A 17,525-nucleotide genomic window follows, 5' to 3' on the forward strand; every position below is an offset into this window, starting at 1 on the left:
TTTTCACCATTATTCAAAAGCGCGGTACGTACAATGCCACATGCTGAAAGCAGGGCTATGGCATATAAGACCAACTTTTTCAAGTGTCTGTCCTTGAATGTTTGTGATGGTCATGGCAAAAGCAATTTGGCATTGGAACTGCAGATGTTTGAATTTCAAGAGAAAATTTCCCTCTGACGATTCTAAACTTAATTGGAATAATAATACTCGTTTTCCAGCCCAACTTGCAGTAATCATTTTCAAATTTAAGACTTTGTCATTAATATCTTTTACTATTATTCTGGTTCCATTAACCTGTCCTTTTTATACACTTAAATTTCTTAGTAAAATTACAATTCCACCTTTTTATAAATATAACTTGTGAGGCATAACCACTTGGTGCTAAAGTGTGGAGAAATTCGTCAGGGACATGTAACCGGTCTTCCTCTTCTTGAATCAAAGTGTCCACTGAGTAGTAAACTCTACTGTCATTATTTAGTTTTATTATTAATTTGATCACCATGTTCATTCTTTGGTTAAATTATTGCATTATTTTTGTCTTTTTTTAAGCATTTTCAGAGAATCCTTCACTGAAGATTTCGTCAATGATATTTTTATTCGCAATACATTGTGGTGGAAGACTTATCAATGTCTCACAAAGACCATTAAGGTAGCTCTCTTGGCCATTTCTTATTTGTAAAAGATATTCAGAAAATATTGATTCCCTTGGATTTGCTCTCATGTTTTTAGCAAGTTAAATATTTTTAAACATTGACCATAAACTTGATATATTTATTGAATTTTCTACTATTTCACAGCGACTCACACCAGAGACTATGGTAGCTCATTGCCGGAAATTACCCAAAAATATTTCCACCAAAAGGCTTTGGTTGACCTTCTCTTCTTGCAATATCTCGTAGTAATCATTTTACAGACGATAAAGCATACTTATTGGACATAGAAGCTTCATCCTATAATATTATTTTACAAATATTTAGCTTCGTTACTATTGGATTTTATTCCGGAGACTGAGACTGACTCATTTAATTTTATTGGCAATTTAAATCTGTTTTGTACTGTACGCTAAGATCTCAAAAGTCAAAATAGTCTGTTTTGTGACAGCATCTGTCCGTGCAATATTAAAAAAAATCAAGCGGTCGAATAACATTTCTTTGATCTTCAAAAACCAGCATAGGTAATTTTTTACAATTTATTATCATACCATCTCTGTTGTTAATACGTCGCCGAATCGCAAACACGGGATTGTTTCTTCTAGGTAGAATTTTATGATAATCAAAATAATTAAAAATTGGAAAACACAACACATAAAAATATCTATTAAAACGTTAAACACACCATTATCTGAAAATAAAATACAATCACACAATGAAATAGACTGGTTTTTACTCCCTATGAATGAAACTGCGTAAATAAACTATATCCCATCTCATAAGTTATCATTGTATTTGAAAGTAAACTGATAGGTAAACAGAAAAAGTAAATATTAAAATGACAGAAGGCAAACTGGCTATTTGTATGAAGACAGATGTTTTATATTGAGAAATGAATCATATGTTAGGTAATCTTAACAAATTTTGACTTGTATCAAAGAAAATAGAAAAATATATAAAAACTTTAAAGTCCAATGGAGCAAAGCACATTGAACTGAGCGTGACAAAAGTTATTCCATGACTTATACAGAGAATTCCCTTTAATTTGACACCTTAATCATCAAAATCGGTTCATAAATAAAAGAGTTTTGCTGTGCACAAGAAATTCCTTACGGAATTAGAATAATAGAAGATTATGCCAAAATTACTTGTTTCCATGACAAATATACATAACTTAAATAAATTTATATAAACTATTTTTAACACAATATATACGCTCGATATATTATATTATATAGGTTAGTGCTCCAAAACCTGTTTTCTATCCTTACTAATGTAAAACAACAGCAGGCTAATCGATTATATGAATTTATTAAAAAAAAACTTCTGAAAAATCAATTTAGAAAATAATTTTTATATTATTTTGAGAATATCTTTAAAACTAATGCATATACATAAGAAATGAATATAACCATTCTTGTAGAGAATTTTATCATCTTTCTTTTTATAATTTACATTTTTTCCATACGACGCACGGTTTTCAGTGTAGAAGTAAAAAACTAAAAAATGGGGTCTTCCCCCCTCTCCCCGCTGAAGCAGCATGGCCAGGGGCGGGGACTTTTGGTATTTTTATCTTCTAACTACCCCGAACACATTCCCGCAGAAAAAATTTCCCCCTCTCCATGTTCTCTTCACCCCTCTTTTGAGCATTCATTGACTGGACTATATGAGCTATAGCAACTGTTATGGGTCATCAACTTTGTCAGTTACACAAAATAAGGTCGAAAATAGAATTTAAGACATGCATTTGGTGACTGGCTCACACAACTACATGTAAAAAAATGGCGACAGCTGGTCCATATAGATGGGATGTCTACTTCAGTATCCAATAGTCAATACGTGTACATTACATGTTTTTGGTCGAGTTTTCAACCACTGGACGACCACTAGTATATTATTAATAGGCATGCATGTTTCTTTAAAACCTTTTTTCTCAGCTCGTGTACAATGCAGGGTAAATCTACGCATACTGTTAGAAAGATATTTTCCTGTAGATGTGCAGAATCCCTTTATAAATTAAAATAGGCTCAAAAATAAGCACAAAAAATGAATTTAAATTTTACAAAAAATTTACATGAGCATTTATAGGGTTGCCATGTTGGTGAAGAAATAAAAACTACAACAAACAGAACATCAAAACAAATGGAAGAAATTCCAATCACATGTTTTATTTACAGGGTGAAAATAGAGAGGTCTACATTACATATTTTTGGTCGAGTTTTTGACCACTGGACGACCTCTAGTACAAATTACAGTAAACTGCAGTTCTTGCTCTAAATTCTATACTGGCCAAACAGGACAAATTTTAAAAGTAGATACAAAGAAAATATTCAAGCCATTAAATCGTGCAACAGAATAACACAAAAATCTACATTTGCAGAACACATCCTTTCTACAGACCACACATATAAAAATTAGAACGTAAACATTACCATACTATTACATTACCATAGTAGTTTTTTTATGTTCATCAGAAACAAATATAGGGTTAAGTTCAGTCAATGGGATGCATTACTTTACACTAATTTTGTTAAACCTTAACAAAAGGAGTATAAACTTAGAAACAATAACTGGCATAATTTAGCGGGTTTGACCAAGAAATAAGCTTATCTCAAAATTAGGTATTTGCCTTTTCATATTTATTTGACGAAGACAATTTCTAAAATTCCAATCAGGGAAGCTTTTATTTATCCTCATTAACCACAAGACCTAAGCTACCTTAGTAAACCAGTATTTATTCACAAATAATGGTATGTTTGCTGCCTTTTCATCTTAAACCTCTGGAGTAATTCAACTATAAACAAGAAATTTTTATTATAAATATTACAAGACAAATAAATCTAAATTACAGATATTACTAAAAATTTTGATTCTTTCAATATATATATTGGATGCCTGCTCAATTCAAATTATTTATTGAAAATTACATCAACAAATGAAGCAAAGAAAGACGGACAACAAACTGTTTTTACACAAAAGATATGGTGTACATAGGGATACATATCCTGACAATAGATAATGTTATTCTGAGTTTGTTTAAATACCGGAATTGCAATAAGTTGTTTTGCATTTGAGCTATTTAGGGACATATGTCCCTACAAGCCACTAGTAAGAATTTAAAAGTGATCTTTACACAATTTGTTCCAGCTGCTCCCAAAACTGATTTCTTTACTCAAGGTGACAGACAAAAATATGTGTGATGTCATATTAGACAAAATTACATCCTTTGTGGAGGTTTGTCTTCAGATGAATCCTACTTTTGAATGTAAGTTGCTTTCATAATGTACTACTAACTTCAAATTTTTCCTTTATTTAAAAACCATTTCGGTCCGTGGTACGAACGCTATTTTTCACCACACTATACCATATTACCACTATTCACCACTATAATAATGTACACTGATAGTCAACACAACTACAACTTTAAGGTTATGTGAAGAAATAATTTGAGGAATCAGCAAAAATAAAAATAAATATTTGCTAGCCAATGGTGACAATAACACAATTCTATTGCAATGCTATGGATTTTGATTGTGTATTTAAAATGCATTCATGTTTTAAGTAAGTAAGCGGACAGCTGATTTTGCGGCCCCGGGCTGTAATAACCTGCTCGGTCCCCAAATTACGATGACAGCTGACAAAACGTAACTTTCAGCCACCAATTAACGTACGTAATACAGCCAAAAACAACATAGTGTGGTGAAAAAAGCTTTTTTACTGACTGAGACTATCTGTTTATTTACCCAGGGTCATTTATTAAAAAACTCCCTTTTGTTGATTGATAATTTTTTTTGTCTTTTTGTCAATGATATATTTCCATTTACAGCCACTAACTTATCCAAAGAAGTTTCAGTTTTAGTACCTCTGTAGTTTCCTGACTGGTTAGTAAGTTACGCTGACCCGTGACAGGCCTTTAAAATGATCAGGCTTTACTTAATTGTCTGGAAATGAGAAGTTAAAATTACTTTGTTCACGTAGTTACAAAATTCCTATTATCAATAGCCATCTTCATTCTCTCTGATCTTGATATGATTAGAAATGTGTAAAGCCTGACATGACATTCAATTTAAAACCAAAATATTTTCTTATTATGTTAAAAAACATTACAAACATGAGCTAAGCTCAAATTAGTAATGTTTTTAATGGCAAATAAAGAGTTTGAGTTTGGGTTAAAATACTTTGAGATAATTGTGCTTAGATTTAGATTTTCTAGTCAAGTGCCACTGGACTGGACCAATAAATAGTAGACTTTACCACAAACAATAGGAAGCACGAACCTTTCATTTTCCAGCTGATTTCGATATTTATTTATGATATGTGTTTTTCTTCAAGCTGCTACTTTGCTTTCTGAAATTTTAATGTTTAACAAAACACAAAATATTTTAAACCCTCCAAGATTTGAATGTTTGTTTTTAACAGTAAAATAATCCTCTTACTGGTGTCTTTACCTATCACATAAAGTAAATACTATCAAACTCTATAAGTGGAAGTTTCTGTGCAGTTACCTATACAATACACACTGTGCTGAGCGTCTGTTAATTTATAGATTTTGTTGCAGTTAGCCCAGACACGTGGAAAGAGGTGGTTGCGTGTACAGACACGTCAATGCAAGCTTATTACACTCTTGTCCCAGGAGTTGCTCAAATAGACTTTGACTGTCGGTTGAGGCTGTATCAAAACATAATGTTGCATCTCACCTCTTCACCTACTCTAGGGTAATCTCCATACTCTACACTTCTTACAAATACATGAATAAAAGGGGTATCAGTGATATTAAGATAATAAATTTAATATCTGACTTATTTCATGTCCATTTTTATTTTTTACTCGATTCATAAATTAATTATTTAAAAAGTTATTTTTGGACTTTATATGGATATACTAAATTATTTGTTTTTTAAGCTCTTTAAAAAGGTTTAAAGAGCTTTAAAGAGCCATTCATTTAACTTAGTGGTAAATGAGCAGCCAATGCTCAATTTGCAGTCTCTTTCTTTTCTCTTGTAGATTTATAATTTTTTCTAAGCATCTACTCTTCGTTGGGCTATCCTAAAGAATCACATTTCCTGCCTCACATTAAAACCTTTGTCCACAACGAGATGGGAAAGTGGGATGGATGAAATCACCCCTCTAAGATATCAAATTGAAGAAATTTACGATGCACTTGTAGAAATCAGTGAAAATTATAACACCGATAAAATGGTTGCTAATGAGGCAAGCTGTTTGGCAAATCAAATCCGTGATTTCAACTTTCTTTGGTCTGTAGTCATATGGTATGATGTTTTACTTCACATCAACGTAGTCAGCAAATCACTACAGAGTATTGAAATGGCAGTGTCCCGACAGCTTACGTAAGAAAAAACGGAAACGTATTTTAAGTCTCTCAGGAGTTATTACAAATTCCAGGGCTACTTATCTGACGCTAAAGAACTAGCTTCTAAGTTAGACATGGATTCGCCGAAAATTTGAGTCACCAACCGAGCAAGAAAGCGAAAAGTGAAAAGACATTTTGACTATGAAGCTGAAGATGAAAGTATGGACCTTGATCCGGAGACACGATATAAAGTTGACTTCTATTTCAAAATCGTAGACACAACAGTTATTGCACTGAGTGATAGATTCCACCAAATGAAGAGTCGTGGTGACATTTTTGAGTTTTTATATGATATAACAAAAGTTAAAGACATGCCTCCTAATGAGTTAGCGGACAAGTGTTTAAAATTGTGTGATGCCCATACTTTCAAAGGCTCTAAAGACATCAGTAACGCCGATTTAAAAGACAAACTGAAAGGTCTTTCAACTATCATAAAGTCCAACAGTCCACCTAAGGAAACATTGAAAATGCTTAATGAATTTGGTCATGGTATCACACCTAATGTTAGTGTTGCTCTAAGAATTTTATTGACTCTACCAGTGACAGTTGCGAGTGGGGAAAGAAGCTTTTCCAAGCGGATCGCCGATCTCGCCCAGGGCGGCAAAGTCCCTAGGGCCCTGCCTGTCTCTGACCTTGCTTCAAATTAATTATTTCAAGAATTACTTAATCAATCAGGCAAATTTAAAAGCATACTTTCTTCCGAAGATGCCTCTTGTAGGGGGAAATATCAAGTTTATTGTGTTGTGAACAATAGACAATAGACAATAGACAATAGACAAAATCTTTATTGAAATATTCTTAGAGAACATTCATGCGTCAGGTACATAAAATGTACAGTATGTACGTAAACTATTACAGTAATTTGCAATTACAATTAGAATTTTTTTCTTCTTTTTCTTCTTTTTTTCATGGTAGCTTATTGTTTAAGAATTCATCCTCAGAGTAGAACGGCCGGTCCATAAGCCATGTTGTCAGGTGCTTCTTGAGCAGATTGGGTTGTTCTCTCTTGAGGTGCTCTGGTAGGTTGTTAAAGTACAGAGCACCTTTGTAGGATGGTTTCTTCTCGTACAGACTCAGATGGTGTTGTGGGAGGGAAAAATTAACGGCATGTCGTGTGTTGTGCTGGTGTATGTCTCTGTGTCTTGGCTGGGCTGTTTTAGTGGTGTGGATAATGACTTCTCTTATGTAGAGTGAAATTGATGTGAGAATTTTAAGGTTCTTGAAGGCTTCTCGGCAACTGTCTCTGTAGTTCAGGTCGGCAAGGCATCTAATTGCTCTTTTTTGCTTTAGGAGTACTCTTTCCAGGTTGCCTTTTGATGTTCCACCCCAAGTCGCAATGCCATATCTGAGGTGGGACTCGAATAGAGCAAAATATGCAACTTTGGCTACTTCTGGGCTGCAAGCTTGCTTGATCCTACGTATAACGTAGAGACTTGAACTTAGCTTTTTGCAGAGCTGGTCTATGTGGGGTTTCCATGATAGCTTGGAGTCAATTATGATGCCTAGGTATTTTGTGGTGTTTTGTGTTTGTAGTCCCGGTATTGTAATGTCTGTGTTGTTGCGTTTGGTGGTGAAAGTCATTTGAACGGTTTTGCTTTCGTTTAGAACTAGGTCGTTGGAGGTACAGTATTGCTTTGTTCTCTGGAGTTGTGTGTTGGTTTTCTCTTCCAGATTTTCCATTGTTTTGTCCGCAAATGTGAGAACCGTGTCATCTGCGTACATGGTGGTGTGTCCATCTTCCCCAATCCAACTAGGTAGGTCATTCGTGAGAAGGAGGAAAAGGACTGGGCCAAGTACTGATCCTTGGGGTACTCCTCTTTGCACGTCTACAGCTTTGGATTGGGCCTTATACTTAGTGTTGTTCTTTATGTAGGCTATTTCCACAAGCTGTTTCCGGTTACTAATGTAGCTTTCAAACCATTCTGCTGCTCTTCCTCTCACGCCTAGTGTTTCCAGCTTGAGTAGAAGAAGTTTGTGGTTTAGGCAGTCGAAAGCTTTACTAAAATCAAGGAAGAGGCTTGTTGAAGTGCTGCCTTCTTCTAGTTGGTCTAGTATGTGCTCCGTCAGTTGTATTAAGGCTGTGGCTGTCGATCTGCCTTTGATAAATCCATGCTGTTGACTATTGAGAAGGTTGTGTTCTTGAAGATGGTGTAGGAGTTGGGCTAGTACTATCTTTTCGATTATTTTTGAAAATGTTGATATTAGGGAGATTGGCCTGTAGCTGTTTCTTTCTATCGTTGGTCCATTTTTGTATTTCGGGTAGACTTTAGCTATTTTTAATTTATCTGGGAATTTTCCTTGTGAGAGTGATTTATTTATGAGGTCTGTCAGGGGTATTACTATTTCATTTTTACAGTTTTTTAGAAGTTTAGCTGATACCTCATCAGTTCCGGATGAATTTTTCATCTTTAGAGATTGAATGGCCTTTTGCACTTCTTCTTGTGTGACCCGTCTGAACTGGAGTGTGTGATGTGTTGCTGGTAAGTGGTCTGTTAAGGCATTGGTTCTAGAGTTATTGTTATTTTGGAGTGTTCGGTCGGCTATTGATGAGAAAAAATCATTAAAACAGTTTGAAACTTCTATTGGGTCGTCTATTGTTTTATTGTTGACTTGAAGATGGATTTGGTTTTCAGTATTTGATCTCGCTTCCCTTTCTCGGTTTATTGTTTGCCACAGTGCTTTGGACTTGTTTTCAGCCTGGTTTATGTGAGCTGTGTTGTTTTCTTTCCGAAGCATTTTCAAATGCTGGTCATACTCCCTTTTTTTAATAGTTGTTCTGGCTTTGTCTTCCATAAGTCCGGTTGTTTGCTCCTTTTCTAAGGCCTTTATATATTCATTTTTAAGTCTAGCCGATTCTTGATTCCAACTCTGTCTCCTTTTATGTTGTTTAACTCTTGACGTTTTAGGAGGGCAGGCGTGGTTTAGTGTTGTCTGGATGATGTTGGTGAAGTTGTTGTAGGCTTCATCTACGTCATGAGTTTGTATTATAGTTTCCCAGTCTTGTTCTTGTAGCTGTGTCTTAAAGTTATCTATTGTTGTTCTGTTGAAGATTCGTTTATTTTCTTTGATGTTGTTGATGATCGGTTTTCTACTGATGATTTTTGCGATTTGTGCGGTATGGTCAGATAGTCCTGATGTTATAACTGAGGTTTCTATTTGTTGATTATCAATGTTTGAGCATATCCAGTCTATTGATGTTTCTGAGTCACTTGTATTTCGAGTGGGAGGTAGCCTCAGTCTTGAGATATTGAAGGAGGTTAGGAGTTCTTCAATTTTTTCGTTTTCATTGTCATCAACTAGGTTGTTTACATTGATGTCTCCCATTATTAATATTTGCTTATCCGTAGTGAGCACTGTTTCCAGTTGTTCAGAGAGTATATCGATGGCTTGGTCTAGGTTTGCACTTGGTGGCCTGTATACTCCGAGGACCAGCAGTGGATTCCTGTTTAGCTTCAGTTCAAAGAGCACAGTTTCGCAAATTAGTTCTGTTTCCTCGCTACTTGTGCATATGAGTGATACATGCTTTTCCCAGCCACTTCTTACATAAGCGACCACTCCTCCTTTGACATGGGATTTCCTTGAGAAGCCTCCAATAAGTGAGTAATTTTCTACCCACGTGTTTTGCAAGTTTTGTTGTGCTACGCCGTGCTCTGTTATTATGATCAGGTCCGGGTCTTCATCTTGGAGGAAGTGTGCTAGTCTATCAGTTTTTTTAGATAACCAATTTATGTTTTGGTGTAGAATTTTAAGTCCTTGTTGGCTATTAGGTGTTTGGAATTTTACTGTACGGAGTGTCGGAGGGGATGTGTTACATCTTTGAGCTGGTTTTTGTGCTTTTCTCTGGGATGAGGGTGTTCTTCTAAAAAATGATGTTGGGAGGTGGGAGTGTTTAGGGGTTCTTGTGTGCAACTTTGGTTTTTGTTAGTTTGTAGTGTGTTTTTATACTTTGGGAGGGGTGGTTCTGCGATTTTCTCAATGTTGATGTGGTATTTGGAAAGTTCCTGGGAGCTAAGCAAGTTTGCTTGTTGTATCCAACGGCCTAGTTTATCATTACTGCTGGGTGTTATGTAAAGGAATGAGTGTGTGTGCCTTGAGATAGCAACGATGCAGTGGTGCTGCGATTCATAAATTTCTTCTCTTTTAGCAGATGTTCGTATGACAGCTATGTTTTCTGCTTGCCGTCCTTGAAATTCATGTATCGTAGATGCGTTGAAACCTAGCTTGTTTAGTTCTCTTTTCTCAGCTTGTTTGAAGACCAAGCATTTGTATTTATTTTTGTTGAGAGTGAGGTTCAGGCTTTCTAGTCCCTGATACTGCTGTGTCGCCAGTTCTTTCTCCGTCTGGTTGGTGGTTTGCATTCCTTGGCTGTAGAATTTTGAGAGGATGGCTGTGGTGCTCTTTGTGCATCTGTATGTGGTGTTTAGTATTTTTGTTGTTGTGGCTATTTCTGTAATGTTGTGGTATTTAACTTCTAGGTTCTCTGCTCTGTTTATATATGGTATTTGGTTAATGTCGCCAATAAGCAATACTTCTTTAGCAGTTGATAAAATGGCTGCAAAGAGTATTTCTACGGCATGCATCATTAGGGCTTCGTCGATGAAGAGCCTGTTATAGGTGTTTCCTTTTTCCTTCTTTTTTCCTTTTTCATGCTTTCCTACCTAGAACCCTTTACTTAGGTAAGTTAGCTGTGTATTAATTCCTTCTTCCTTAATTTATTCAGCCAGGGAGATACTATTCAATGATAGCTTTCTTGCTGCCAGGTTTAAGATCAAATGGTTGATATAAAAAGAAACAAAGAATCAGACTTGCATAAACAAATGCAGTTGTTATCATACACAAGGCCACACTAAAAAAAACAGGCCGTAATGCTCGTCTAGCATGACGTCACGATAGAAGACGGCACTGACGTATTTTTGCCGTTTGTGATCAGCTGCTTGTTTTAATTTTTAATTGAAAACAAAAATATAACCTTAATTACATCATTGCCGTCTTCTATCGTGACGTCATGATTGACGAGCATTACGGCCTGTTTTTTTAGTGTGGCCTTGTCATACAGTAGTTTGTGCTTGGTGTATAAGCAAGGTAGGGGGCTAGACTATTAATAAGGAGCGATGATTTTCTTCAAACGCATAGTTTAGTTCACTCTACGGTCAGCCGGATAGGCCCTACCTGATATGAATCTATGACATTGATTCCCTCATATTTTTAAATTTTCATGAAATGTTATACACTTAAACTTAAATTGGCAACTGCTATATTGAGCAATATTATATTCTCCTGTAGATTAGACATTGAAATTGTGGCAGTATGTAGTATATTCAACAAAATGTATTTGTCAGACTTTCCAATCTATATGACTTTCGACAGTACAGTATTTGAGAAACGATAACTTGACAATTGACATAACACTACATTAGCCGAGACATTGACATTGGCCTGCTCTTGCAGTCCTTTACGTTATTTGAAACTTGAACTGTTGTAATTATGTTAATTTGTATCAGATCTGCCTGTATAAAGTGTCTACAAGCAATGGCAATGATCCATGCGGATGAAGTTGAGGAACATGTTTTAAAGAAAATCTCCTTTGATGGTGAGTTTTCTTTTACCTAGATGTTGCAAAAGAAACTATAATATACCCCCGATGCAGCAAACCTGCAGACTAAGTGAATTTCCATTTGACGGAATTGATTTTAAATTAAATCTATTTAAATATCATTAGGTTTAACAAGTACCTAGGTTTGCTGCCACAGTGATGCTAATAAAGTGTAATTTTTATTAAAATATTTGTAGTTTAGTATAAAATAAATAGATTTGCCAAGTTTAATCAAAATATTTTCTCAAACAAGCAAACTACATTTTACAATATTCTCCATAAAAATAACATGGGAATTTTAAATTTGCAATTTTTGGAATTTTTTCCGTAACCAATAACTAAACAAAAAAAACTTTTTTTTAAAGAGGTTGGTGGCCTCTTTTAACCTTGCATTTGCCCGTCCACATAGACTAACCGCCCTTGCGTGGAACGTTTACAGCAAAGCAAGGAGTGAGCCGGTACAGTACAAAGGTGAACTGTACTGATAAATTTTAGTGGCAGTGACCAGGATCCGAACTCACGAAATCGCTGCCTTGAGCCCGAAGTCCGTGACGCTACTGACTGAGCCACCGAATCACTTAATAACTAAGAGGTTTCTCTTTTCGCTTTAGTATACTAAATTATTTGTTTTTTAAGCTCTTTAAAATGGTCTAGAGAGTAATTGGGAAATTTTGTGTTTTGAGGGTCATAAATGAGAAAACCCTATTTTTACCCCATAACACCCCCCGTAAAACGCTGTTTCCATGGTCCAATCATGCTAGTTCGCGAACTCATTCAAGTTTATCCCGCCTTTAAACCAAATTTCATCACAATCGGACAAAAATTACTCAAGTTATCGCATTCACAGACGTATATATATATATATATTATTTTCTTGCATGTTTAGATACTAATATAATAAATATTAAAAACATAGTTAACAAAGTACCCTTTTTAAATAATTATTTTATTTTGGCTGACGACATGTTTCGGAAACAAAAGTCCATTATCAAGTCATATTTACCATAACCATATAATGAACTCAGACCACAGTTATAAAAACACGAAAGAAAATCTAACAATTTTAGGAGTAGTGTTTCGTAGAAATCCCCTTTACGTATTATATATAAAGATGAAAAAGAATTTGAGAAACTGAATGTAAAAGATGAGCTAAATATTTATCTACACAATAAAAATGACCCCACAAACATACAAAATACGACAAAATAGAAAAACTCAGGAAAGAAGGAAAATATTAAATCTATTCTATAAAAGAGGAACTATGTTGGACTCCAAAACCGCTCGACAGATTGTAATGAAACTTTCAGGCATTATTAAGCATCTTTCAAGGATGGTTTTTGTGAAGTTTGGTCCAGATACGTCGAAAGGGCTCCGCCCCAGAGGGTTTTAAATGGGCCGATGTAAGACTTTTTGAACTACAATAACATAGTCTTAACTGTACCTGAATATACTTAAAAAATAAAAATACTATTTGCACCCTATTCAATCCAAAATAAAAATTAATTCAGTAGCCTTCTCTAATTTGTAAAATGAAAATAGTCTATATCCATATAGTTTGCCCCAAGAATTAGTGTTATTAAAATCATAGTTAATAAATATAAAATCTTAATTTTTTTGTGTGTTTTTCTTTTGTTGCAGATAAAGGAAAAAACGTAAATCAAGCTAAGAAGGAGTTTGAAATAGTTTGCTCTCTGGCAGTGGTAAACACATTTCATTCAACACTTGATCAATTGTTCAATAACTTTGTTACTCATGGAGAACCGTATCTTTCTCTAGCTATATCATGCCTTAGGTAAGCTCAAATTTTGGAGGTCACGAATTGTGGATATTTATAGGCATGCACTGTGGATGCGATACTCCCTGGTGTGGATTAACGTCCGCACGGGTCAGTACTACGACTATCCGCAGTACTATCCTGATAATTAGAACCAATTCGTATATACCAAGGCAAAAATGTGGTTCGGATTACACAATAAACTGTAGGTCCCTTAGTTGCCATTAGCTGTATGAGCTATAATTAACAGCTGTATGGCTAAGGAATGTCGGCCTTAGTCAATAACAAGACTACAAGATCGCGCCACTCATCCCACACTCATCTCCATTCATACTTGGCTTAAAATACCTACTTTGTATGGTCGCCATTTCATTGAAAAAGTATTTAAAAACTGTTTAGAAACCCTCAATCGCTCAGTGAACTGTTAGGAAAATTGTCTTATCAAATGAAGGATAATTAGGCTCAACATGTGAGCAGTATGTGTGCAACTAGACCTTAAGTGATTTTTTGGATTGGTTATAGAGGCAATAGTCTATTATTTTCATCCAAGCAAGGACGTCCCAACTAGAAAGAAAAATAACTCCAAACCTAAGTTGACCAACTCTTCAAAAGCAGTAGTTCCCGCAGTTGGCCCACTTACCTGCGTGTACTGTGGTGATAAGCACGATAATGTCAAATGTTCTATACTTCGGAAAGCTGATATTTCCAAAAGGTGGAAAATGGTAGGTGATAAAAAGCTATGCTTTTCTTGTTTCAAACAACATCAACTTAAATTTTGTAAATCTAAAAGACCTTGTAGTATAAACGGTTGTAAGCTGTACCATCACCGTCTCTTACATAACCCCAATCTCAAACGACCTCCAATGAATACAAGTGAGGGAGAGTTAAAATCTAGAGATAAAAATGAAATAATCTGTAATCATTTTGAAGATAACACATCAAACCGTATTTTGCTGGTAAAGAAATCTTCTGAATTAGAGAAATATGGAGAAACTAGATCAAATAACCCAAAATTGTCAAAAGAAGAAGAACGTGGAATATCAATCCTTGAAGATACCACAAAGGAAATAGGAGATAATTATGAAGTTGGTCTTTTATAGAAAATACAGGGTGTCTACCAGTCGGGAATTCCGGAAAATTCGGGAAAAAGCCAAAAATTCTGAAAAGTTGGGATAAATCGTGAAAAATTAATGAATTTTGACCGAAACTCAGGAATAATCTAACCCCTCAAAATTACGGATGATTATGTCCCAAAACTTCGGGAAATTTTCCGGATCGTGTATTCTTGATCATAGGGACGGGGTTTTCTTGGGACGTGATTCGCTCTGATCGTCGGGGATTTTGCCACGTCGTGAGTGACAATAATGACGTTTCCGCAATCACAAAACATATCGTTGGTATTGTGGCTAACGATGATGATGTGTCCACGATTGTGAGAGATGTTCACGATGATGATTCCGCGAATCCAGGAGACGATGATGTTATCTCCGTGATCGCGTAGATCTTCACGCTTGTACCATAACTGCGAGACAAGTTTGAATAAGTGCGAGATGGCGCCTCGAATGCGGAATATATTAACAATTGCGTCACAGGTGTGGGACATGTTGACAGCAGTACCCTGACCGCTTTACAAATTAACTTTTAGAAAAGTCCCAGTTCTTTTCTGAACTTTTTAAACTTGGCAATTGATAGCCCTTAGTAAAAAAATTACCAACTTGATTTTCACTTGCAATATATTAACTTCAATAATCTTCTTTGCTATGAGTTCCTTAGTGAAATCGTACATCAATGTGTTTTGACCTCTTTGTTTCCAGAGTTGTGGCCATTTTGATGCATGATTGGTTAATATTAAATACAATTATTAACAAGAACTGTATACAACTCAATTTAATCATTTCATAATGTTAGCATAGAACTAAACAAAAACATTGAATTAAACAAACATAATATTACTTAATTCTGAACATCTGTGTATCTTAATAACATATGTAACAGTGGTCCCCCCCTTAAAGTTTTGTGCGTAGCATCTGGTCCACGTGTCGTCTCCAAGTTTGACCATCATCCATTTTAACGTAATAATGAAGATTACTATCTTTAATTTCAACTGTCCCAAGGCCCACTTGTCTCTTCCTGAATAATTTCTTATTTGTACGCGGTCCCCAGGATTGAATCTTCGCATTATACCTTTTGGACTGGTAGGTTCGTGTTTTCCCCGAGGCTTTAGTAGACTTAGATAAGTGCGAATCTTTCTATTAAACATGAGGAAATATGAAGAGGTTCCCGTTGAATTAGGAGCTTGGCGGATCTGCATTAGAAATCTATGTATTTTTTCATCGATGGTCCCAGGTTCCTTTTCCATACATTTAAGTGATTTCTTTACAGTTTGAACAAAACGTTCAGCCTGCCCATTAGATGAAGGGTGATATGGTGCAGTTGTTTAATGTGTAATGCCACACTGTTCAAGGAAGCTAGTAAACTCTAAGGAAGTAAACTGTTGTCCATTGTCTGACACAATAAGATCTGGTAATCCAAAAGTAGAAAACATTTTTCGCAACTCCTTTACTGTCCAAGTAGCTGTAGTTCAGGGTGTATACCAACCGGGAAAACCGGGAGAACCGGGAAATAACCTTGAATTTGAAGGGACCTGGAAAAAACCGGGAAAAAGCCGGGATTTTTGGACCGAATCCGGGATTTTTATTTTAGCCCCGGTAGAAGATTGTAGTCGTAAAATGCGTCTTGCCGCGATTGCGGGCGACGACGATGACGTTTTCGTGACCGCGGGAGACGACGATGACGTTTCCGTGACCGCGGGAGACGACGATGACGTTTCCGTGACCGCGGGAGACGACGATGACGTTTCCGTGACCGCGGGAGACGACGATGACGTTTCCGTGACCGCGGGATCAACGATGATTTTAACACGGCCACGTGAAATACTCATGATTTTGCCACGATTGCGACCTACGACGATGACGTTTCCGTGACCGCGGGAGACTACGATGACGTTTCCGTGACCGCGGGAGACGACGATGACGTTTCCGTGACCGCGGGGGACGACGATGATTATGTCTACGCGGCCGCAGATGTTTATGATTTTGCCGAGATCGCGGACGACGGCGATGACGTTTTCATATCTGCGAGAGGCAATGATGATGTCTACACGGCCGCGGGAAATATTCATGATTTTGCCGAGATCGCGGACGACGACGATGACGTTTCCGTGACCGCGGACGACGACGATGACGTTTCCGTGACCGCGGGAGACGACGATGATTATAACTACGCGGCCGCAGATGTTTATGATTTTGCCGAGATCGTGGACGACGGCGATGACGTTTTCATATCTGCGAGAGGCAATGATGATGTCTACACGGCCGCGGGAAATATTCATGATTTTGCCGAGATCGCGGACGACGACGATGACGTTTCCGTGACCGCGGACAACGACGATGACGTTTCCGTGACCGCGGGAGACGACGATGATTATAACTACGCGGCCGCAGATGTTAATGATTTTGCCGAGATCGTGGACGACGGCGATGACGTTTTCATATCTGCGAGAGGCAATAATGATGTCTACACGGCCGCGGAAGATTTTCGTGATTTGCAGTGTCCGCGAAAGACGACGATGATGATTTCTACACGGCCGCGTGATATGCTCATGATTTTGCCGTGATTGCGGCCGACGACGATGATGTTTCCGTGACCGTGGGAAACGACGATGACGTTTCCGTGACCGCGAGAGATGACGATGATGTAGACACGGCCGCGGGAAATATTCATGATTTTACCGAGATCGCGGACGATGACGTTTCCGTGACTGCGGGAGGCTATGATGATGTCCACACGGCCGCGGAAGATATTCGTGATTTGCCGTGACCGCGAAAGACGACGATGATTTTGTCTACACGGCTGCAGATGTTCATGATTTAGCCACGATCGCGGACAACGACGATGACGTTTACGTGACCGCAGGATCAACGATGATGTTTACACTGCCGCGGGAAACATTCATGATTTTGCCGAGATCGCGCACGACAACGATGACGTTCCCGTGACCGCGGGAGTCAATGATTTTTTCGTTATTTTGCCGTGATCGCGGTCGATGACGATGACGTTTACATGACCGTGGGAGTC

At 37.0% G+C, this 17,525-nt stretch overlaps 1 protein-coding gene across 2 annotated transcripts in view; it reads left to right on the plus strand.

The window, feature by feature from the left end:
• Positions 1-17,525, plus strand: part of LOC128983672 (MMS19 nucleotide excision repair protein homolog) — a 147,664-nt gene that overhangs the window by 52,985 nt on the left and 77,154 nt on the right. For both annotated transcript variants that reach the window (XM_054403059.1, XM_054403060.1), the window contains 4 exons: positions 3,798-3,915; positions 5,209-5,365; positions 11,523-11,611; positions 13,253-13,406. In XM_054403059.1, coding sequence (XP_054259034.1) covers positions 3,798-3,915; positions 5,209-5,365; positions 11,523-11,611; positions 13,253-13,406 — 518 coding nt within the window. The remainder of the gene's footprint in view (positions 1-3,797; positions 3,916-5,208; positions 5,366-11,522; positions 11,612-13,252; positions 13,407-17,525) is intronic.

This window comes from Macrosteles quadrilineatus, unplaced genomic scaffold (assembly GCF_028750875.1).
Source record: "Macrosteles quadrilineatus isolate MER2022 unplaced genomic scaffold, UCM_ALF_1.0 Scaffold_1__1_contigs__length_201487025, whole genome shotgun sequence".
NCBI classification, from domain to species: Eukaryota; Metazoa; Arthropoda; class Insecta; order Hemiptera; family Cicadellidae; genus Macrosteles; species Macrosteles quadrilineatus.